Consider the following 25,505-nt stretch of genomic DNA (forward strand, 5'->3'; position numbering starts at 1 on the left):
CTGAGGCTTTTTTCCTCAGTTACTTTCAGTTTGAGTCTGAGGCTTTTTTCAGCGCTATACAAAGGAACTGAAGGCTGTTCCCCATGGCTGGTGAGTTGGGGTCCTTTTCTGACTAAAAGCTAGGGATTTAGGTATTAAAAAACATTTTATTTATTGCTGTGTGACAGGCAGAAATAACAAAAGGGAGGTGAGCCAATGGTGTGCAAGTCGAATCTTTCTCTTGTTGGTAGTGCAGCTTGAATCTCAGGACCTGGTGTTGGAGACGCTGAAGGACAGTATGGTCACCAGATGTCCTCGAGCCAGAAAGAATGTAATTAAATCCTTTCTTTCAGCTCCTGGAAATCAAAGGCAGGGAAAAGACAGTCAGAATAAGTCATTTGAGTGAGAGCCAACTCTAGAAATGTCTAAACATACTCTGCAATCCTTTCTGCTTCCTCTTGATTCCAAAGTTGTCATCCAGATCATAAACCTTCCTCCCAGAAGCAGATCTGAGAGCCTTTGGGTTCTGGTCCCTTTCCCATTCCTTATATTGAATGACACTCTTCGTCTGTTTAAAGTGATACCAATTTTCCACCTTTCTCTCTAGTTCTGGTACTAACCTCTCTAACACAATATTCCTTGGGTTGCAATCACACTTTTTTAACTGTGCAGGTCCCTGTGTAGGGCTTCGCTCTCCAATCCATCCTGCACACTCCTTCCAGATCACCTGTCTTATAGACAGAAGCTGGTAAGGTGTGAGAGATTCAGTACTTAGCTATTTAGGCAACTAGAATTCTAACACATCAGATAACTTCTTTGGATCTATTTTCACTTGAAAAGTAAGAGGTTGGACTATATGACAGATTTCTAAGCCTTATCACATATATTAATAATCTATAGTTGTATAAAAAATCAAATTACTGTCCCCTCCTTGACCCAGAATTGCTTAATCTTGAATAGACTGCAGACCTTTATAATCTTTTAAAGATCTGCAGATAATTCTTATGTTGCTGGCGTAAATTCATGGATTTTTCTTTAGATTAGAATTAGTAAGAAAGTTGATCAGTTAGTTAACTCTCAGTTCTCACATTAGGTATTTATTACTGTAATTTTCTTACTCGGGAACATAAAATGGCTCCCTATTGCTTTTTTAAAACTGTCTGAATTTTCCAGACAGGTTTTCTACTGTTCAACATATATTTGTCCATTTTTCCATTAATTCTTCTAAAGAATGATTTGTGCTTCATAAAAATGCAGATATTTGCTGTATTTACCTCATTGAAACTTTCTTGTTACTGTGTTTCTTTATTCTTTTGATTCTCCCTGTAATATAAACCTTTTCAGAGTTTATGTCTCACCTCACAGCATTTAACATAAGCTCCTAAAATTCAGGGATTGATTGTTTTCTTTCCTTATCCACTTCATGATACTAATAAAGCATTTGGCTGGGGACAGAAGTTAAACACATACTCATGGCTACCTGTTTGGCTAGACAGGCCCATTTTATTGGTTGTTGGATTGGAAGCAGAGGATCATTGGATAACAGATGTGAGAAATTGGAAGGTAGTAGACAAAATAAATAAATAAATAAGTAAAGTGGTTCAATAATTATAAACAATTGAGTAGTTAGCTATTGTTAACTAAAACATTGGAGGAATGGTATCTTAGAACATTACATCAGTTTTTCTGGGACCAAAACTGTGGTCTTGAGGAGTTTTGTCCTCTAAAGTATTCTCTGCATCTTTATTATCACTGAAACTCCAATCTAGTGATTATTACAGTGACAACAAATAATCCCTAACAACTTTTTTATGCACCTACCATATGACACCTATTTCATGTATTCTCTCTGAATATTGAAAACTACCCATTTAAGTTCATGCTATTATTGCTATTTTATAACTGAAGAAGGAACTTAGTCAAGGAGTCAAAGATTATATAATTTGCCTTGGGTCAAATATCTACCCTAGAGGGGTGGTTCCAGGTTAGCCTTACTCTCAAGATCCTTTTCATTACTCCAATTTTCTGCAAAAAGTCTTCATATAGCTGCCCTGTCTCTGATCACTCTGGATTCAGTCTAAACAGTAGTATTCTGCTTGCAGTACTGTTCTTTCTAAAGCTCCACTGTCCCAGCTTCCTATTTATGTCATACATAAGGGCTTTGTGACTGTTCACACTGTTCCCTGCCAGGAATCCACGCCCAGCTTCCCCAGGGGACAGGCTCAGACCAGTTATAGTCTCAGTTCCAAGTCTTCCCTCCTCAGGGCAGCTATACTCCTCCTGGCATGCTTCCTTGTGCATACACCCATTATTTAAGTTATGATAATGGTTTGTATTTTAACTATTTGTATATATAGCTTTCCACTTGACTGAAAGTTTTGATATCTAGGAATATCTTTCCAAAGTGGTATCCTCCCACAATAGCAGAGTATCTTTCCCAAACAGTTGCTCATTAAATATTACTGAATGAATTTGGGTGTGAACCTACCTTCCCTCTGCTTGAGAACTCCCAATGTGCACTTATGGCCTATTAAAGACAATCAATCTTATGTCAACGGAAAAGCAGCCAAACTCTGTAAAATAATTGAAAGAGGTTTATTCTGGGTCAAATTTGAGGATCATGATCTGGAGCCACTCCCAAGAAGCCTTGAGAAATTAGACTCTCTGTGGCCGAGTTACAGTTTGGTTTTATACATTTTAGGGAGACAGGGATTACAGGTAAAGTCATAAATCAATACATGGAAGGCTACATTGGTTTGGCCCAAAAAGGTGGGCCATCTCAAAGCAGGCGCTTACAGGTTATAGGTGGGTTTAAAGATTTTTTTGATTTGTTAAAGACATGAAGCTTCATCTAAATACTTGGACTATTAAGTTTGGGAAGTCTGATAATCAGAGACAAGCCACCAGAGTTATATTTGTTGTATAAATTGAGAACCTGCAGGTTTGTCTTACTTAGCTTTAGGCCTATTAATGAGTTACAAAGGACGTCTCCAAGAAGAGAGGGGGAAATGATGAGGCATATCTGACCTCCTTCGTCCTGGCAAGTGGTTTAGATTTAGGATATTCCCTTGGCCAGGAGGGGGTCCATTCAGTTAGCTAGTTGGGTAGAAGCCTTAAGATTTTATTTTATTTCATACTTACTTAGCTCATTATTAAGTATTCTTCAAGAGTTAGGCCATTCCTAAATTTTATCCATTGTTCTTTATCCATTGTATCCATGATCCGTTAATCATTTGACTGATGATTTGGTAGATAATTATTGATAGATAATTATTTGACTAATGGTTTGGTAAATAATTACTGAATGCTAGAAGTAGTGCAGGCCTAGTTCATGCCCCTTGGCCTCACAGAGCATAGAATCTAATGGTGGATGCTGATAAGTAGGCTGAGAATCACAATTACATGGAATAAAATGCTGGCCTAGGGAGAAACACGGTGCCCTAGCAGCACAAACTTCTGACACTCCATCTAGTCTGGGAGTGTCAGGGGGGATTCCCTGATGAAAGTGCCATCTAACCTGAGACTTGAGGATAAACACAGAGCAGTGGTAGGACAGGAGGGAATAAAGGTCGGGGGACTGGTTACATAGAAATCCCAAAGTAGGGGCTTTCCAGAAACTGAAAGAAGAGGAAGAGCATAATGATTAAAACGTAATGAGCAAGGTGAGGACAGTATCTGAAGATGAGGTTGAATGAGAAGCCCTAGGTCAGATTAAGCTGAGAGGTTCCCTGATCAAATCTGGATATCAGAACACTCCCTCTGCTTCCTAGTGAAGAAGAAATTAGAAGGGGGCAAGAGTGGATTTATAAGGTTCTTAGTATAATTAGAAAAGGGAAGATGTTGGCCTGAATAGAAGTAATGAACAAGCAGAATTGAGAGAACTGCTCAGATTTTGTAAATATTTAGGAAATAAAATCAATATGTTTTGAATTGAGATAGAAAATATGACATAAAGAATAAAGAAGAGGTTTAATGTCACTAGGTTTTGCTGCTTTCTTGTACTTGGAGGTTAGATATTATTTATTAGTATGTGGAGGAGTGAATGACTCCTCCTTTGAGGGATATAAAAAATGATCAGTTCTGCTTGAAAAGTTTTATTTCAATTAGTTTGTTGGATAGGGAGAAGAGATGTCTCATTGTTAGACGTAGGGATGTTAATACTGTGATTCATGTCTGGGCTAAATCTATAAATTTGAGAGTCATTTATATATTATTTAATCTTATAATTAATGCCATGAGAATGTATAGATTGTGAAAAGAAGATTTCATGCCAAATCTCTTTAGTTGGTTTTTCATCATAATTTATTTGTTTTTAATTGATAAATAAAGTTGTATATATTCATCATGCACAATATGATGTTTTAAAATATGTATACATTGTAGAATGCCTAATTAAACTATATAACATATGCATTATCTCATATTCGTATCTTTCTTGTTATGGTTAGAACACTTAAAATTTATCCTTTTAAACAATTTTCAATAATATGTCATTATTAACTATAATTACCCTGTTCAATGATTGATCTCTTGAACTTATCCTCCTATCTAATTGAAATTTTGGTGCCTTTGACCAACTTCTCCCCAACCTTTCTATCTGCCTCTCTTCCTGGCCCCTGGTAACCACTATTCTGCTCTCTTATGAGTTCAACTTTTTTAGATTCTACATATAATTGAGATCATGTGGTATCTGTCTTTTGGTGCCTTTCCAAGCTTATTTCACTTAACATAATGTCCTCCAGGTTTATCCATGGTGTCACAAATGACAGGATTCTTTTCTTTTTTAAAACTGAATAGTATTTCATTGTGTATATAAATCACATTTTCTTTATCCATTCATCCATCCACAGACACTTAGGTTAATTCCATATCTTGGCTGCTAAGAATATCATTGCAATGAAAATGGAAGTGCAGATATCTCTTTGGTGTACTGACTCAATTTCCTTTGGATATATACCCAATAGTGTGATTGATGGATCATTGATGGGTGCTGTTTGCAAATATTTAAACTTTCTAATGCTTGTGTGTATATTTTAAGACCAGTGTTTTTGCCACCTCTTGTAAAATACATTTCTGATCTTACCTGCTGGAATTTACTCATCTTTTCAGAGTTCCTAACGTATATTGTTTGTATTCTCTTAAGTGACTCTTCACCAAGTGTAATTCAATTTGATAATTTAAGAGTGGGGGCTCAGGATTCTGAACCCATGGATTTTAATCTGTAAGAGGCCAAATTTCTTATTCATTGTCTTGACCTATATTCTTTAAAAAAATGTCATTTTTTTGTCAAAATTACCTTACATCTAGATGGACTGGATAACTATCTTTATAGAGTTAATTGACAACTGATGAGCTATCCAGCCTTTCCATATACACCTTGTCCAATTAATATTTGTTGTATTACTGTGACATCTACATTTCCCTATAAAATATTCCAAGGAGGACCACATTAACCCAATGTCAAACTAATATACCACACTAGAAGATCAGTCATCAATTCTAAATTTTGATTGAAAACAAAATTTTAACAATTTACAGCTTTAGATGCATTTATCCATTTATTTATCAATTCCTATATTTAGCAAGCATATTAAATGTTTTAAAGCATTTTGAGTACAAAGATGTGACTATAGGATACATGTAAAAAAAAATACAAATTTGAATACATAGGGCTTTCACTAAGGAAACCAAATAGAGAGAAAAGGGAAGACGCTATAGGCTAGCAGGAGGAATTTACAGTCTAGATGAGAACATGGATTTTCACAGGAACACATATTTCAGGTAGTTCCTCATCATCATAGGCTGTAAGCAAGAGAAAGAGAAATATGAACACAATGTATGTCTGGGGAGTTAATACCAGGCCCAATGCCACAGGAGAAAGATGAGAAGCTATCAAAAACTGTAAGTGGGAATGAATTGTTAAACACGGCATGGTATGAATTTTGTCAGGTAAGAGAACCTTACAGGTACAACAGAAAAAGATGTGTAATTTGTTGGGGAGATGGTGACGTGTAGTATATTCTCAGGGGTCTTTCACATTAAAGAGAGCTATGTCAGTGTCAGCTAAACTCTATAGGTTGTGCCCACAGTTGAAGGAGACTTTTATTTCTGACAGAGGACAAACACAAAAACAAAAATCCACTTAAGATGTTGGAAGCCCTGGGCAAAGATGTCGCCAATGAATTTCTCGATAGCTTGATGGAAAAAAATGTGCTGAGAGTAAAGGCAGAAGACAAGCAAAATTTTTATGGTGCCAAAACACAAGACAAGGCCCGAGTTTTGATATCTTCTCTCCGAGACAACCAACAGGAGGCCGTTCGATTACTTCTGGAAAACTACCTTCACCTGGAAGGAAAGCCCACCAATGAAGAAGGTAAGAATGAATCTGTATAGTAAACATCTCAAATTTCCCAGATTCTGTTCAACTAACTCCAAGCCCAGGCAGCATCCTCTGCGATCCCCCTATCCTTCCTTTACTAAAGTGCCATTTTCACTAAACCTATCTTTGTCCTTTTAGAGGCCACCTTGTCTTTTGTGGAGTGGGATCCAGACTCCAGTTAGATAAAATGCTGAGTCCTTGTGTATAACCTGTTCATAGAAATAGTTAATAGTAGAGACTTTGTAGTAAGGGATACCTAAACTTAAAGCTGGATTTAAGTCACCTGTGAACTATGTGATTTTCCCAAGTTCCTTAACCTTCCTAGCTCCTTAGATATCGATTACAGTCTTACCATCTGTGAAATGAGGACAACCAAAGGACTTCCTCACAAAACTATGTAAGGCTAGTAACATAGTAATGCCAGGCATATGCTAACAACTTCCTAAGATATCAACTCTCATCCAGAAAGCTTTCATCGGAGCTCCAGACTTATTTAGCTTTACCTGCATATTCAATATTTCTGCTTGAATGTTCCACTGGCTTCATAAAACTAACATATGTTCCCCTGACCAAGTCTGTTCCACTTTTATCCCCTTTCCATCTCAGTAAACGGAACTACCATCTACCTAGTACCTCCCACTAGAGTGTAACTGGTTTTTCTAATAATGAATAACAGTAATTAGTAGAGAGCCTGGTACATAGCAGACATCTAATTAATATAGGACAAATAAACAAATGAAGGATATGCATACAATAAATATTAGTTATTGCACTTACTATGTGGGTGCTAAGATTTAGATTTTTCCAGTGCTTACCTAGTTCTGTGAGTTATAAAAATATAATCAGGAAAACCTCTATAAAATGTATACAATCTTCTAACTTTTCAAAACTTTTGACCCAGATTGAATTATGAATATTATTACAGCCTAAATTTTCTCAAATCAAAGTATTCCAGTGACAGACTGAATCAGCCATACAGTTTAAGCTGAAATCTTCAGCCCTCAAATACTAGTGTTTACCAATAATCATGGATGATATGCTTAAAAGGCAACATAAATCGTTGCAACCTTCCTGTATCAAATGATCTTTTTCAATAAGCCTTCTCTAATGAAAAGGAAAGTTCACATCATTAGGAAGCACATGCTAGTATGATAGTTGTACAAGATTATAACTTAGGCTGTATTCTTATTAATATTTTAAATTGGTCGTTTTATAGGTGTTTTGCTTTTTGTCAAACCTGGGATGACATAGGAACAATCTTGATTTTATAAAATCAGAGATGATGCAGTTAATGGGAATAAAACTTGAAGTAATAAGGGCTTCAAAATTATTTTAGCAGCCCCAGAAGTCACAATGAGCATTAAACTCTAAGCGGAAATAAGCTATCTGACCAGCAGAGGCTATGGCAGGAAGGAGGCTGATGTAGACTCTTTCAGGAGGGACACAGTGGCTCCCTGGGCTCTATCTGCACTCGAAGTCTCCAGAATGATCCCAGGAAACTTTAGGAGAACTGGCCCAATAGGCCAGGAAGCCGTGTGGGCTGGGCTATTAGAATAGGTAAAGGTCCTGGCTAGGTAAAGGGTATAATTGCGAGATTTTCCAGCATAGCATGGGACTATGGACTGAGGGATAGGAAGGATATGAGTATTTGTTTGTTTGTTTCACTTAACGATCTCTTTTTATACATACATACTGTGTGCCAAACACTGTTATTTAGTCTGAGAGATAACCACTTGAATCCCAAACTGCCAAGGGAAAAAAGTTTTGTTTTACCTTGTACTAGTCTTTTCCCTTCTGTGTCAATTTAAAGGGAAACCTGAGCATTTCACTGGGTAACAGATAAGACTCAGAAATTAAAATTTGTATCTAAACTTCTGATTTCTTCATTTCTTTCTGTTGAACTGCCAGGCTAATAAGAACTCTCTTTGAGCAGTGGACTGCATTATACTAGCTACTATTTTATAATGAAATAATCTGTTTTCATGCTAATGTTACTGTTGGATGTAAGGTAGAAAGTCTGTCTAATTCCTCATTTTACCTGAAAATACTGCTACATTAAAAAGTCCTCCAAACCTGTAAATAAACAAAAAACTGGAAACTATGGATGAGAAACCATATGCTATGATCAGGAAATATCCCAGGCCCCTGGATGCCTTCATGTTGGCAGAATTTAATCTAAGAAAAAAAATTACTCAGAAAGTCTGGTACCCTTACACACTCTTACAACTTGCTCTATCTCTAGAGTTAACACATTATCACACTTTTTAGAAGGATATTTATTTTAAAACATTATTAAAAAAAACTAATGAAAACAAATAATTGAAATAGGAAAAGACATTATAAAATATAAAAACTAAAAATTTCACACAGTATAATATTACTTTTCTCATGTAAATAAATTAACCATAGAATGTCTTGGTTGGCTTTTATAACTGAACAGAAGTAACAGTACTGTCCATTCCTTTCATGGCAATAAGCGTCATTGTTTAGACCTTGGCAAACTTCTAATTCTTGCTTCTGAATTCTTTATTTTTTCTCCTTCGAGGGAGGGCTCTGGAATTTCCTAGTCTCTTCCACAATCTCAGTCAAATGAGGTCAAGCAATGTCAGATAATATTACATTTCTCTAGGTATCCCCTAGAGAATCAGAATGACTCAGAAACAAACATCTCCAAAACAGATGTATTAGTTCCTTGCATTATAAAGCATTGCTTGAAAACCTTGCTGTTGGTCATTCAGCAATTTAGAGGCAAGAGATTCAGAGTTATGTCAGAATTTCTCAAAAAAAAATTGTCACACTGATCCTGGACACAGCACTTTTTGTTACTCAACAGCATTTTTCCTTTAAATAGCTGACATTACAAGGTGGTAAGGGATAATTGAAGCCCATTTCCTGTAGAAAAGTGAATAATTCAGGCTATAGCTCTGAAAAAATAATGGATGGCATAGCATTCAAGATTCTATTAAGTGTCTGTATCTCTATGTGTTGCATGGGTTAGAAGGGAACTGTCACTCCAAATCCAGTTGTTGTACTATCCAGTATTATGGCCAGTAGCCATATATGGCTATTAAGAACTTGAATTGTGGCTAGTAACACATGTGGAAGTGACAATATTTTGGATGTATTATGTTAAATAAAATATATTATTAAACTTAATACCACCTGTTTATTTTTACTTCTTTAATGTCAATATTATAAAATTTAATTATTGCATGTGGAACTCACATTATATTTCCAATAGATGGCACTCTGATAAATATTTACTCAATATACTCTTGCTCAGAAACAATGGAAAGTCCACATTGGATGGATGAGTTCCCTAGTTTATTACCATTGGAAAAGTCAAACTGCTTTGATTTGGGGAGCCAGATTTGGCCCCAAGTTATCAAGGTATTTTCCCCAGAATTATCAGAAACTATTATTGCATTTCTGAGTGAATCTGCTTTCTCTACCAGAGACTTCTCTCTTCTTTCCCAGTAACATGCATCTCCTTACATAAAAGGTTAGATACAACTATAACCCCTATCTACAAAACAGTCTTCTTCCCAGGAATTCTTTCTTTTTCAAACTTCTGAGTTGATAAATTGGGTCACCAAGGCAGAAATCACAATAAGTATGATGTTATATATCCTGCAGCTCCTCCGGAAATCAAGGCTGAGCCAGCTGAGTCAGCAGAACCTACAGATACCCTCAAGCTTTGCCCTCGTAAAGACTTCTTGAGACTGAGTAAAGAACGGGCTGATGAGGTGCTGTGCTGTATGCATGAAATAGCAAAGAGAGAAACAACTGCTTTCACTAAATGCATGATTTCTTAAAGCACTAAGTAACTGAGGGTGAAGATTATGGTAACATTTTTCATAGATGCTTCCAGCAAAGAAGAGATCATGGAGCTCTAGGCAGATTCCAATTCTCTTTAAACACTGTGATAAAATGCAGACACCTTTGGTTCTTCATTTCTTTGTTCATATATATCTTTACAACTTATGACAATTTTAACTGTAGCCATAGAATCAAAATATTTGTAAGATAACATGGCTGAATAGTAGCTGTTTGTATCTAGTTGAAAGGCCTAGACATGAAGCATGTTTTAAAAATATAATTAAAGCATGAAAATGATTAAATTGGTATGTTAAAAATAGTATCAAAATAATAATCCTGCCAAAGGCAAATTAATTTTTGGTGTATTCATTATTATTGGAGCCAATGACAAATGTTTCTTGTTTTTTATGAACTTTGATCTGAAAGTTGAATGCTAAGAAAGATTTGATCAGGTGGAGAAGAAAGGGGAGAGGGATGAGTAGGAATTATTCTACTAATAGTTTGTAAAGATTCTTGAGTTACTCTTCCAAATATATCCCTGTCCTTGCTCTGGGCTCCTGAGAGAGAGGACGGCAGGGTCTCCTGGTAGAGGTTGGGGGAGAGGGTAGCTGTACGAGGCTTTAATAAAGCAACACTGCTGGGTGTATGGGGTTTCAAAATAGAATAGGGCAGAATCCAACTCACTGCATATCCATCTCCTGCAGATCTACCGCATAAAGGAGAAAAAGGATCGCACTCGCCTGGCTCTCATCATATGCAACACAGAGTTTGACCATCTTGAGCGGAGAAATGGGGCTGACCATGACATTGTGGGGATGAAGGGACTGCTTGAGGGCCTGGGCTACAGTGTGGATGTAAAAGAGAAACTCACAGCCAGGGTAAGGGCCCCTCGCCCACCCCAAACTCACACGTATTCAACACTCACCCTTTCACTAACTAGGCAGCTTTAGAAAACCTCAAATGCTTTAACATCCTCAGGCTGTATTTGTAGGTGTGTTGGCAAAACGAAGGTATTATAATAGGTAAAATTTGTGTTTCTTTTGAACTCCAACCATCCCAATTCCATGAAACTGGACAAAATGTGATTGACGTGGGTTTTCACCATTCTTGTTGAATTCCAAAGTGAGGTGACTGTGAGTCAGCCCCAAGATTCCCCAGACAACCCGAGTGGTGACTGTCAAGCAGAAGTGCACTCATGAAACAAATACTGAGTCCTGAACTGGGTGTCAGGAGCTTTTCCTGCCACCTGGGATGGGCCTTTCAGTGAGACGGGAAGCTCCCAGCTCACACTGACCTAGGTTAGAGTGCAGAGGGACAGTCAAAATATAAGCAAAACAGACAATTTCAGAGATTGTGTGTGTGTATGTGTCTACATAAGCTTGATAAGAAAGTCAAAATAAGGGCCAGGCATGATGACTCACGCCTGTAATCCTAGCACTCTGGAAGGCCAAGGATGAAGGATTGCTTCAGCTCAGGAATTTGAGACAAGCCTGAGCATGAGTGAGACCTACCTGTCTCTACTAAAAATAGAAAAATGTAGCCGGGCATAGTGGCACATGTCTGTAGTCCCAGATACTCAGGAGGCTGAGGCAGGAGGATCTCTTGAGTCCAGGAGTTTGAGGTCACTGTGAGCTAGGCTGACGCCACAGCACTCTAGACTGGGCAACAGAGTGAGACTCTGCCTCAAAAAAAAAAAAAAAAAAAAAGGAAAGTCAAAATAACTGAAAAGAGAAGGAAAAGTGAGATAAAAGAGAATTGGTTTTGGGGGGCACCTTTGATGGGGTGGTCCAGAGAAGCCCCTGTGAGGAGATGGCGTGGAAGTTGAGTCGTGACTACCAGAAGCAGGTGGCTCTGGAAAGATGTGAGTGAAAGGCCTTCCAAGTAGGGGGAGCTACATGTGAAAAGGCTAAAATGAAAAGGAACCTGGCAGGTGAGAGGCACAAAAAGACCAGTGTGGCCAACCTGAGGATGGAGTAGGGTCAGGCCAGAGGTTTGATTTTATTCTAAGCACAATGGGATGGGTTTAAAAAGGAAAGTGGTGTGATGATGCTTTTATTACACATGATCCTTGTTAGGTAATGAGAGAAAAGATGGAGATGGACAGGAAAAGGTGACATATAACAAAAGACAGTATATTGAGAAGACAGTTTCTGGTATGTCAGCAGCAGGAGAAGGTTGGAACCCACTGTCCTATTAAGAAGGAAAAAGACAACAGTTGTCATCACTGAGTCAGGACTGTGTGAAGGCGCCATGACAGAATGTCACATGCGTTTCTTGTGCTGCTCGTGGTAAATCTAGGAGGTCAGATGGTTGTGGCACTTGCTCTACTGAAGTGAGACATTGGTCTTCTCCAGGATATGGAGTCTGTGCTGCGGGAATTTGCCGCCCGACCAGAGCACAAGTCCTCAGACAGCACCTTCGTGGTGCTCATGTCTCATGGCATCCTGGATGCAATCTGTGGAACGAAGCACAGTGAGGGAACATCGGATGTGCTGCCTTATGACACCGTCTTCCGGATACTCAACAACCGCAACTGCCCTATTCTAAAGGACAAACCCAAGGTCATCATTGTCCAGGCCTGCAGAGGTGGTGAGTTCTCAGATGGAAAATCCAAAAATTACAAAGGAGTTTGCAGAGACCTTTGATGCATGGCTTATATCTAAGGGAAACTATCTTAACCCACCCAGTGCAAATCTACTGCACTGAATGATGAGGAAACTCTGTCTAGGGGGCTGGTGTCATTATGATTGCCTGGTCAGCTGAGAAGTTTCTATACAATTTAGTCCAGGGGAAGTGGTGAAGGAGATCATCAGAATCCCTAAATCAAAGTTAAACAGAAATAATTTTACTTTTGAGAGTTAGGCCATCATGTGTTATAATAGCAGCACCTTTTTCCCCATGTAATTATTGAATGGGAATGAGTTTGGGGATCAGAGGACTTGGGGTCACTGCTATCAAATTTTTCTTTTCTTCTTTTTTTTAAATCCAAAAAGTCATGGCTACTAGGAGCTCTATTGATTTATTTGCTTGTTTATTTATTCATTTATTTTTGAGACAGAGTCTTGCTCTGTTGCCCCAAGTAGAGTACTGTGGCACCAGCCTAGCTCACAGCAACCTCAAAATTCTGGGCTCACGCGATCCTTCTGCCTCAGCCTCCTGAGTAGCTGGAACTACAGGTGCATGCCTTGATGCCTGGCTAATTTTTCTATTTTTAGTAGAGACGGTGTCTTGCTCTTGCTCAGGCTGGTCTGAAGCTCCAAAGCTCAAGCAATTCTCCCACCTCAGCCTCCCAGAGTGCTAGGATTATAGGCGTGAGCCACTATGCCTGGCCTGGGAGCTCTCTTTAAATAAAAAGTAGAAATAATTTAGCTAAAAGCTGGTAACTACAGGATGATGTCACTATTAATTGGTAAATTTTTCAATTGCATTAGAGAGAAGGGAAAGTGGTCTTGTATGTGTGTATGAAACTATTAATAGTCAGAATGAATATTCAAAAAGAACAAGGTGAGCAACTGTGATAGTCACTCTGAGAGAGGCTCAGCAGTGTGCAACAAGTTCGTGTCTCCACAGCAAACCGTGGGGAAGTGTGGGTCAGAGACTCTCCAGAAGCCTCGGCAGCCAGCTCCTCACAGTTACCTGAGAACCCTGTGGCAGACAGCTTCTCACAGTCCCCTGAGAACCTGGAGGAAGATGCTGTTTGCAAGACCCACGTGGAGAAGGACTTCATTGCTTTCTGCTCTTCCACCCCACGTATGTGACTTTTAGTGGCATCAGGGATTTGGGAGCCTGCGGCCACCTTTGAATGAATGTGGAAAATCAAGATAGGCCCTGTCTCTCAATGATCTGACAGATATTTTTGGGTTCTGACAATGTATTTTACAGTATCTTTTCTGTGCTGTAAGGATAGATTTTCTTCCCACTACACACACTTTTAAAAAGTGTACTTTTATTTTGAGTATTAACTTTGCAATCAAGGCATACCAAATATCAGAGCAGCTCAACACAAGGAATCCCATTCACCAAGCACCATTTAAACGTAAGTGATTGGTTCAGTTTTTTATTATATCCATTTAACATTTTTAGCAAGGATTTTGTGGATCCCAGAACTGGATGCCCATTCTCAAATTATCAGCTCCAAGCCCTTTCCCCCATATTTCCCATCTGGTTCTACATACAGTCATGCCATTCCATGCCCTAGTAGGAACGTGGATGCCGTTTGAAAGAAATAGAAAATGGTAGGGTGGGACTGATTAGGTCCAATACAGGGAACAGTGGTTCCATTTCACCTCTGGTAATCATGCTAAGGAGCCTTACATTTGACTATTTCTAATTTGCAAATTCTTAATTTATTTAGTCATTATAATTAAACTTCCTTATTGAGGTATAATTGACATACATAAAACTCAACGTATTTATACAACTTATTGATTTCGGGGATAAGTATACACCCTTTAAACCATCATCACAATATCTGTTGTAAACATATCCCTTCCTTCCAAAAGATTTCTCCAGCTCTCTGTTTATTAACATTATTGTGTGTGTGTGTGTTTGTGTGTGTCTGATAAGAACACTAAACATAAGATCTACCCTCTTAGTGAATATTGAATTATGTATTACAGTATTGTTAACTATTGGCCTTATGCTGTATATAGTAAATTTCACTGATGTATTCATCTTCTACAGCTGAAACTTTGGTTCTTTTATCCATTTTGTTGTTCATATTGTTAAAGACAAAATGGTGTCAACCACCTTGGATCCAGGTGGCCATTTTTGGTCGCTTACTCACTGTGTGAACACAGGGAAGTTCCTTCATCTTTCTGAGCTTCTATTCTTTCATCTGTAAAGTGGGATAATCACAGGTGTATCAAAGCTGAGTGAATGAACAAAAGGCGCATAGTACAATGTCAGCTCCAGGTATGCAAATGAAATCACTATGCAATCTCTTGAAATTCTGACATGCTGCCCTTTTAGTTCAACCTCTGCCAGCATTTTTGATTTTTTCTCTGTAGCAAACGAGCTAATGTCAGGTTATAAGTTCTTACCCTAAATATGTTATGATAATTTCTGAGCTATATTTTTCTCTTTACAAAGGTCCAAAAAGCAAAAACAAAAAACAGAAATTCGTGAAGACCATAATCCACACCACTTTCTATCGTTGTAGATAACATGTCCTGGAGAGACATCACAAAGGGCTCCCTCTTCATCACACAGCTCATCACATGCTTCCAGAAATACTCTTGGTGCTGTCACCTACAGGAAGTGTTTCGGAAGGTAAGCTTCTCTTTCTGCTCCTATTCATTTATTTGTTCAGCAAGAATCTATCATTATTCACATTTCAAGTGACTTTATCAGGCAAGAGAAAGTAGAGTGGTAGCTGGTATATGTCATTTAGGATTTGAAATCTGGTTTAGAAAAGATGTCAATATATCCCAGCAGGAGACCAAAGCAGAACAAAATGATATAAATTATAAATATGTATGTTATGGGCTATCAGTTCTTAAAATTCAAAACACAGAAAATATTTTGAATTAATTTTCATTGTCTAATATGTTAAATAAATATGTATTGGGTGGTCTGCTAAGGTAATGGGCTCTATCCTGGTGACAGAGGTGGGGGTTAATGGGGTACAAGTATTTAAGCCTACTGAGGACTCACACTTTTGTACTTTTGTGAGTAATATGAACATTAAAAATTGAGTCAAAAAACAAATGTGTGATCACAGCTTGCGATAGGATCCATAAATACATGTGCAAGAAAATTAAAATAATCCATTCTTTGAGTGGAATGGTCCAGAAAGGAAGACTTCGTACTCCTTCCCCAACTTGGTACATTCCTTAGTCCTCCTCCTTCTCCTTCTATATTTTTCTTCATAGCTCTTACCAGCACCCAGTCATTTTTATTTTATTTATGTGTCTGATTTTTTACCTGTATTTACTCACTAAATTGCAAGCTTTATGAAGGTAGGGATTTGCTCAACACCTCAACATGCCTGGCACAAAGCAGACATTCAGTTAATATCCATTGAAGAAATAGACACATGAATGAATGGATACATGCTTCCACAACCCTTTTTTTAGAGAAATAGGATTGATTTGATATTAAGAACCTGGGAGAGTGTAATTGTTTTTAAATTCAAAATCATAGAGAACAGTTATACTCTGTTGGGAAAAGAGAAATACTCCTTTGGTAGATTAGAGAAGATTCCTCGGTAGCATGAGTCAGGTTTCCTATGAATAGGGATCTAAAATGTTAAGTTCTTCAGATAAATAGGAATTAGATGTTATAGTTTCAAGTGTGTTTCTAGACAAAGACCAAAAACACTGGATTTAGGGTAAGTGGGATCTCATTGATCAGTCCATGCAAAAGACTTCAGAGATCAGCTTGGTGGTGGGTATATGAAAGTTTCAGTGTTCAGGCCTTAAAGATAAGATCCTAGGAATTAGGTCTCCTTAAGTTGAAGAGTCAGCCTTGGTGGGGGTTGAAAATGGAGGATTTTCTTTATGTAGTTCTCATGAACAGATCTAAGGGATATTTGATTGTCAGCTCTATAGGTCAGAAGTGAGAAATAGAGGAAATAGAAGTTAAAAGGACTTGGATTAGGCATGAGGTATTTATTTTGAGTTAAAAAATACAGTCTGGCATGGAGTGTCCATTCAAAGAGCCTAGTAGCCCTGGCCTAGAATTAGAATATCCATGGGCTTGTCCCATCAACCCCAGGGGTGCATCTTATTCCTGGCATTTCCTGGTTCATGAGGCAAGATGTTTTCTTTGTCTTCAAAAGAGTCATACGTCCTCTAGAGCTTCTTTTTCTTTTTAGGTACAACAATCATTTGAAACACCAAGTGTTCGAGCCCAGATGCCCACCATTGAACGACTATCCATGACAAGATGCTTCTACCTCTTTCCTGGAAATTGAACACTGTAAGTTTGGAGAGTTGCTGTGCATGGGTGAAATATATGGGAGAGTATTGCTGGTGGTGAGGTCCAATACCAATGGCAGCTGACTGCTTGGATGGTCAAATTAGTGTTATCCATTAGTTTAGTTTATTAATTTTTGGTATTTTTTATTCTACTTATATGAATTTGGATTTCCCCAAGTGTGTACTAAATTAATTAAGCAATTAATCAATCAAAGAGGTAAGGAAATCCAAGGCAGGCTATGATAAACAATGAAAGACTCATTGTAGTAGTTATTAAAATAGAAATGTACTCAGGCTTCCATTATTACTTATATTGATTTATCTCTCATTCTCAGGCTATGATAAACAACGAAAGACCCATTGTAGTAGTTATTAAAATAGAAATGTACTCAAGCTTCCATTATTATTTATATTGATTTATCTCTCATTCTTTCTCTTTCTCTGTCTCTCTCTCACTTTCTGTCTCTTTCTCTTTGTCTCTTTCTCTCTCTCTCTCTCTCTCTCTCTGTTTTTCACACACACACACGCACACACACACACACACACACACACACACACACACACACGAGTTACCAAAGTTTGCATCACACCCTGGGAAAAAAAGAGCAGAATAAACAGAGGTGTTGATTGTGGAGAAAGCAGGACTTTGGTTCTCTGAGTGCAGACGTCACATGACTAACATTGAGCTACCATTACCAGACCATATAAAAAATACCTTGGACTGCAACCTTTATATTGAGGTAGGCTCTGGTTCTCAGACTGTCCTCATACCGTTCTCACAGTGTAAGTAACAGAGTCTGCTTTTTAGACCCTCAATTACTGCTCAGAAAATCCTTCAGGCTCCCATGTTAACACTTAGCCATTTTTGGAATTGGTCAAAATATTTTAGAATGGGTACATTGAGATTAGACCCAAGGACTACTTTTTTCAATGGTAACTACTTTATATGATACTATATAATAAGCATATTATCAATTGACTTCTCAGAAACACATTTAAAATTGTATTTTATATCAAATAATAAAATGTATCTCAATACCTCAAATATTTACTCACACAAACTCTTACTCTTGGTTTCTGACAATTTAGTTGCAAAATTACATAGATATTTCACTGAACAGCTTCCAGTGTGTGCCTAATTCATCCCATAAGACCACATTTGGACATTGAAATATTTGTTTGACTAATATTTATCCACACTTGCCATATACTAGGTTCTGTTTTAGATGTTGGGAATATACCAGTGAACAAAATAAAAGGATTCCTTACCCTCAGAAACCTTATATGCAAGTGAATAGAGACAGACTCTGAATACATAAACAGGTAAATATATCATAGGTCAGAAAGTAATACAAATATGCAGAGTAGGGAGTGAGCCAGTGAACCTAACCACATGGTGTGGTTCTTATGCAGGAAAAGTGTCCCAGCACAGAATAAAGCAATTGCACAGGCCCTGGGGCAGAAATGTGCTAAACATGTTCAAAGAACTACAATGAGACATTGTGAGTGAATGAGAACTGCAGCAGGGAAAACGGCAGAGACAAATCTCAATGAAATGGGGACGCGGCTGATCCCATGGGCCTTGGTGATAACATGGCAAATCTTTTAAAATTTTCATCTGGAGTGAGTTGAGAAATGCTTTAAATGCCTTTGAAATGAGAAGTAACATACTCTAACTTGGGTTTCACAAAGATTACCCTGAGTATGTTTTGGTGAATAGCCTACATAGGTCATAAATGGAAGTCAACAAGAGCTCATGGGAGAGGATGAAAGAATAATCATGATAAGAGATGGATGAAGGCTGCAAGGAATATCTATCTTGACCTTCTATTTTTTCTCTTTCCTGCAGGAAACCACAGGCAGCCCAGCCCTCCTTTATAAACTTCAGGAAGCACCTTTGCCAGTACATTGTACAACACATGCATTTAACCTTTTATTTTCTGATAAGAAGTTTTCTGATAAGAAGTCTGCTCTTATTCTTATCTTTTTTCCTCTGACTACAGGGTGCCGTTTGCTCTGGCTATTTTAAAAGTTCCTCGTCATTGGATTTAAGGACGTTAATTATGATATGTCTTGTATAGTTTTCTTAGTTTTGCTTGTGCTTGGGGTTCATTGAGATTCTTGGATCTCTACATTTACAGTTTTCATCAATTTTTTTGAAAGCAAACCATTTTTTTAAGAGAAATGGCTTCTATTGCTATATCGTCAATATTTTCCTATGTAATGTTTAAATGACTTGTATTATTACATTTTTTCAACAAAGGCATGTTCCATTTGTGAACCTACATGAAGGTGTGTGCTTCTGATTTGTACACTTTTCTATACATGCGTTAAGCTGAGATAAAATTTCCAAAAATGATGTCAAGAGAAATTCTTGGGCAGCAAGATTACAGTTCATTTGTTTTCTTTTTTTTTTTTTTTTTTTTTTTTTTTTTTTTTTTTTTTTTTTTTTTTTTTTGAGACAGAGTCTCACTTTGTTGCCCAGGCTAGAGTGAGTGCCGTGGCGTCAGCCTAGCTCACAGCAACCTCAAACTCCTGGCTCAAGCAATCCTCCTGCCTCAGCCTCCCAAGTAGCTGGGACTACAGGCATTCGCCACCATGCCCGGCTAATTTTTTGTATATATATTAGTTGGCCAATTAATTTCCTTCTATTTTATAGTAGAGACGGGGTCTCGCTCTTGCTCAGGCTGGTTTCGAACTCCTGACCTCGAGCAATCCGCCCGCCTCGGCCTCCCAGAGAGCTAGGATTACAGGCGTGAGCCACCGCGCCCGGCTATTTGTTTTCTTTTTATTTTCCTGTATTAAACTAATGAATGTTATCAAAATAAATGAAGGATTTTTTTTTAAAGTACTTTTAATTTTAGTATTACTTTTAATTTCAGTATATTTTTTATTTCAGACATTGCTTTCAATTCTAGAAGTCTGAATTAGATCTTTCCAATATAGTCCACTTCCCTGCTTAACATGTTTGATTTATCTTCTGTAATTTATGGGATAAAATTTAATAACTATTTTGCTGGCTTTATCTATTAATTCTATCCTCTGTATTTTTTTCAGTGTCAGTGTCAATTGATTAATTCGTCTTCTCATATGTATTGTATTTTCATGTTTCTTTTCATACCTGACAATTTTGTATTGGATGCCAGCCACTGCTAATTTTACCATCTTGTCCTTACCTTGGGGACAGATATTTTTGTATTTCCACATATATCCTTGAGCAGTTAATTTATCTGGAAATAATTGATCCTTCTGGTTTCATTTTTAAGATTGTTTTAGGCAGGACCAGAGAAGCTATTAGTGTGCAGTTAATTTCACCTCACTTATGAAGCAATATCTTTCTTTATACGGTACCCATGTGCCCAGTGTTTCATAAATTATGTTTTCGCTCTGCCTGGTGGCACTATTCCTTGCTCATTGTGAGCTCCCCTTACTGTTCCTTCTAATTCTTTGGCTGTTTTTTTCCTGGTCTCTTGTGGTTGCCTCATAAGTATGCATGATAAGTACTTAGCTGAAGATTTAAGGGAACTTTATATTTCCAGGTATTCTCTCTCTCTCTCTCTCTCTCTCTCTCTCCCCCCCCCCCCTTCCTTTTTCTCTGGCACTTTCCCCTGCAAATTCTAGCCAGCTTTTCCTACCCATATTACTAGCATATTACCAGCTCCTTCTGCTAACCTCAGAGAAGCACTAGACTCAGTCCAGATTCTTCTTCATTGCACTGCAGCCTGGAATATCTCTCTAAGCAATAAACTGAAACAATTCTAGGGCTCACCTTGTTCTTTTCTCAACTGTCAGAGACAGATATCCTTCACTGTCTGGTGCAGTATCATAAAAATGGTAGTTTTGTATTTTTTCTGTGTTTTTGTTTGTTTGTTTGTTTTGGGATGTTTTGGGAAGAATGGTGGGTCATGTCCCTGTTATTCCACATTGGCTAGAAGTAGGAGTCTTTTGCTCTTTTCAATATTTAATTACATAGTATGCTGAGAGTCCTTCTATACCATGTCAATACATACAGCCTTTATCCTATAAAGATCCAGGACCCAGTCAAAAACCTTTAAAAGTATGTTCAGATGTATCTTTTAAGCAATAAAAAGTCTTTTGCAATTCACAAATAAGGATTTGAGAATGAGAAATGGAGGTTATAGAGCAAATTAGGGATTTGCTATTTGTTCATAAGGTACATAATTGCATAATATTATACATGCTAAATTTATATACATTTGAGGCAGTTTAATAAGAGTGAGAATGGAGAAACTGGAAATGATGAAAGTTGAAGCCAATTTTTAAAAGTTACCCAAAATTGCCTTGGCATGTTGACTATATTCATTTGAGTTTTACTGAATGCAAAGGCTTAGTCAAAAACTTGTATGGGAAAGATTTTGGAAGGTGATTCAGCCATCTTCCCTTACTCCCTCTATTCCTCAACAATTGCCTTATTTCTGTTCTATATTTTGAAATACGGAACATCTTAAGAATGCTAGAAAAATCTACCTAGGTTAGACTGTCATGTTCAAAGTTAGAATCATGTCTGTAGCATAAGACAGCTGGTACTCATCCTCAGTTTGGAGATGTATTCTCTCAAGTTAATTTGAAGAATAAGATGTTGTTTTTTTTTTTCAGAGTCAGGGTAGTTAGTGGTTAAGAGTGTGAATCTTGGAATGTTTCTGCTTAAATTCAAAACTGGACTCTTTCATACTAGCTATGTGAACTCAGACCTGCTACTTAATTCCTGTTTATTTCATTTTCCTTACTTGTTAATTGGAGATGATGTAACTACTATCTCATGGGATTATTGGAAAGATTAAATGATTTAAAGCATGTATAGCACTTAGAAAAATATTTACATAGTAAGCCTGCAAAAATATCTGGCTATTCTTATTTTGTTAGCTGCAAAGTAATTAATTTCTCCTAGATAAACCTGCTAATGCTTTAATGCTACCATGATTATTTTATTGTCATCTGCTATATACCTAATTAACTTACATTTATATAGAGAAAGATCATGGCCATAATAACTATTCAACAATAATCCCAGGAAGACTTCGTGATTAACACAGATGGAGCCAAGTTCTTTCCAAATAATATATGCTCTCATCTAAACCTTTATAACTTTAGGCAGTATTATCTGTGAAATAGTATTCACATAAAAGGCTATCTAATCGTCACAAATAATCATTTCATTAAGCACATTGTAAAAGAGCAAAATGCTTTATTTTCTTCTTAAATTTTACAGTAAATTTATTAAAAATAAGAAAGAAAATATTATATTTGAGTCTTCTTGTTTAGCACTATATGAAAAATGGTTTCTATGTAGCATCTTCAGGCTAAACTAAAATGCAAACATTTTAAGGTCTAGAAATGATCCATGGTTCAGTGATAATGATGATGAAAGACGTAGCAGTCTTTTGAATTCTGTCATAGTACTTTCTGAAATGTCTGTCTGTTGTTGAATTTAAAACCAGTAACTGGAAAGAAACATATTTCCTATGTGTTTAATATACATGAAGAAAAAAATTAAAATGCACCATGAGGCATTTATTGTTTTAGAAATCTGCTCCTCAAAATTAAAATTAATCATACAGAAACAAATAAAAATTTAACTATTTTAATGCATGTTCTTAGAGAAAGAAACTAGAACACCAACCTCCAAAACACAGTAATTCAAAGATTTTTTTTAGGTATTGTAAATTTTTACAAACATGCTGATAGCAATCATTTTAAATTATAGAGACGAAGGTTGACCCTATCTTTTTAAACAATTTGACACAGAGGCATTACTTGGATAACTTTATTTGAATGTACATTTTTACTCACTATTTATGAATCTTTCATAGCATGTCCTTTGGCATTTGGCATAATCCCTATTAGGACTTTTTATTATCATGCTCTTGAATTTTTTACCATTCAATAGAAATAAATGTATATTTTGATTGACACTTTGATTGTTTTAATATATGGTAATATTATAGGATTGAATGCATTTGGAGATCTCTTTCAGAAATTCTAATGGTAACTATGTAGATTCTCAGTCAGGGCATCTTGCTAGCTCCTAGATTTCCTAGCACACACAATCCTTTAATTACATACTGTGGTTTGATGTTAATATCTACTACTTATCTTAGTATGACAAAAACCTTTATAAGTGTAAAGCAAAGCCATAATCAACAAATGAAAATTCACTCAATTTCACTGAAGAAAATTAGAAAATTCTAAAGTTCATAAAATATCACAACATATTAAAAGAATAAAAACAAATAGCAATAACATATTTATACCAAATATTACACTGAAAAGGTGAATACTGTTTAAAAGTAAAGAACTTTAACAAAGCAATGAAAAAGAAAATTCCGATAGCGTTGAAATATCTTGAAAATGAACGTGTAATTACGGATAAATAAACATATTCAATTAATGTAAAGAGAAATTCAAATAAATTTTAGAATAGCAGTAACTCTAGAAGTAACACCAAAATTATTTTTACCATTTAAGTTCTTACCATATGCCAAGCATTGTGCTAAATTAAACTAGCAAGTATAGGAGGTGAGTTTTATTGTAGCACCTACTTTATAGATGAGGAAATAGGGACATAAAAAGACAATTAAATTGTCTAAAGTTACTTAGAGTTGATTCACAATTTTAGGGCTGAGCAATTCTAATAAACACGTTCTAAAACCACTTTGCTAAGGAAATATAATTTAGCACAATGATGAGAAGTCTTTTATAAAATGTTTTCTTGCACATTATCAAAGAATAAAGAATTGAAAGTGCCCATAATTGGCAAAAATATATTTTAAAATAGACTTTTATTTTACAGTCAGGTGGAACTGTAAAGTGGTAAAAACTTTGGGAGTGGTTTCAATGATCAAATAACTATATTATTTGTACTATAAATTATAATCAGAAATTTTCATAGATTAATCTAGAATTATATTTATTATAGTATTGCTGATTAAATAAAAACATTAAAAACCAAATAAACTTTGAAAATTGGAAATTTATTAAGTATAGTATTATGGGATAACCATACAATGAATGCTGTTAATGTATTCAAATTTATGTTTTAGAGAAAAAAATTTTACATCATGGAAAAGTTTTAGTATGTTTTTAACAGAACAGTAATTACAAAATGTAAGCTGAATTATACAACTATACACACATAATATATATGTATGATAAATAAACTGGAAGATACCTTCAAATTTAATTGTGGTTATCTCTGGCTATCTATGAAATGTGGCATTAAGAACAAGTTTGACTTTTATTCTGCCTTTTCTGTATCTGCCAAGTTTTCAAATAAAAAAAAATTGTTATTTTTAAAATTCCTAAAGAAGTTGTGTCAAATAAGATTCATTTAAATCATTAAACTAGTACATAAATTTTAAAATTACACATATTCATTTATATCAAGGTAATTATTAGAATAAAGAAACTTTTTTACCCTTTGTCATAACTTATTTAACCCTGTTTTTTTAAAATTCAACTTCCTCGAAACATTACAAAAGTTGTAATGACATCAGTGTTAATGAACCATGCTTCTAAGACATTGCATCTCACAGGTCTCAAAGAAAAGCAAGGCTTGCTGAGACTCATGTGTGTCTCCAGCTTAGTTTGTGAGAATAAACTTCTAGATGATGGAGATATCAGAATTTCCAAGCTTTGTTTGCTATGTTATCAATAAACAAAATGATTTGCACTAACTAAATCAGTTTCCTCAAGCTTCTAGTTGTTTGGCCTTTACCCCCAAACCTTCTCGTGTCCTTTTTTCTTTGAAGTATTCCCGAGGTGTAGTCAGTGGTTTACAACAAAAAGGTATAGGCTCAATTTAAACAATAAAATGTTTTTTTCCATTTGCTTTGAGGATTTATAGTAGATGTTCTAAGTCATCTAGGTGTGTCTGGGGGTATTTGCAGTTTGAGAACGTTTGAGAATCACTGCTTTTAAATGAGCAGTATAATGCTGACAAGGAGATGGTGTTAAGAGAAGTTCAAATTATTGACTCCTAAGTTCTCTTTTTCTGTCGTTCTGTTTCTAGTTCAGCGAATCAGAGGGGCAATCTAATACTATGTGCAAAGAGAGAAGACTTCTCTTGGCTCCAGAATAATCTCATATTTTGTGACACTTCCATAATCCTGCTGTATTGGAAGCAACATTCTAACGCTGCAGCTCTGAAACTGTAGAATTTGGCACAGTCATGAAACAGAGCCTACTGTATGTTTGGAGAGATGCGTAGTTGGGATCACAGATGAAAAATATTGTAGTTTTGAGGTGATTTCACAGAGATTTTGTGAATCTAAGCCTGTACTTTGAAGCTTGTCTTGCTTACCTCTGTTTCCTTCCTAGAGACATATTCTCATTGTTTCCTTTTTGCTTAGCCCTGAAGCAAAGAGATACTGTATTTGCTATGTGTTTAA

The 25,505-nt window shown here is 36.5% G+C and overlaps 1 protein-coding gene across 1 annotated transcript; it reads left to right on the forward strand.

Moving 5' to 3' along the window:
- On the forward strand, positions 1-23,028 carry LOC105862471 (caspase-13-like). The gene is made up of 9 exons (XM_012748755.3): positions 1-90; positions 6,095-6,352; positions 9,995-10,104; positions 10,882-11,055; positions 12,532-12,766; positions 13,748-13,927; positions 15,339-15,448; positions 16,995-17,098; positions 18,947-23,028. Exons 1-8 carry the CDS (start codon positions 84-86, stop codon positions 17,091-17,093), a joined length of 1,173 nt encoding a protein of 390 aa, XP_012604209.2. The 5' UTR covers positions 1-83; the 3' UTR covers positions 17,094-17,098; positions 18,947-23,028.
- The last annotated feature ends 2,477 nt before the right edge of the window (positions 23,029-25,505 follow it).

The sequence above is a fragment of the Microcebus murinus genome, chromosome 4 (assembly GCF_040939455.1).
Source record: "Microcebus murinus isolate Inina chromosome 4, M.murinus_Inina_mat1.0, whole genome shotgun sequence".
In the NCBI taxonomy this organism is placed as follows: Eukaryota; Metazoa; Chordata; class Mammalia; order Primates; family Cheirogaleidae; genus Microcebus; species Microcebus murinus.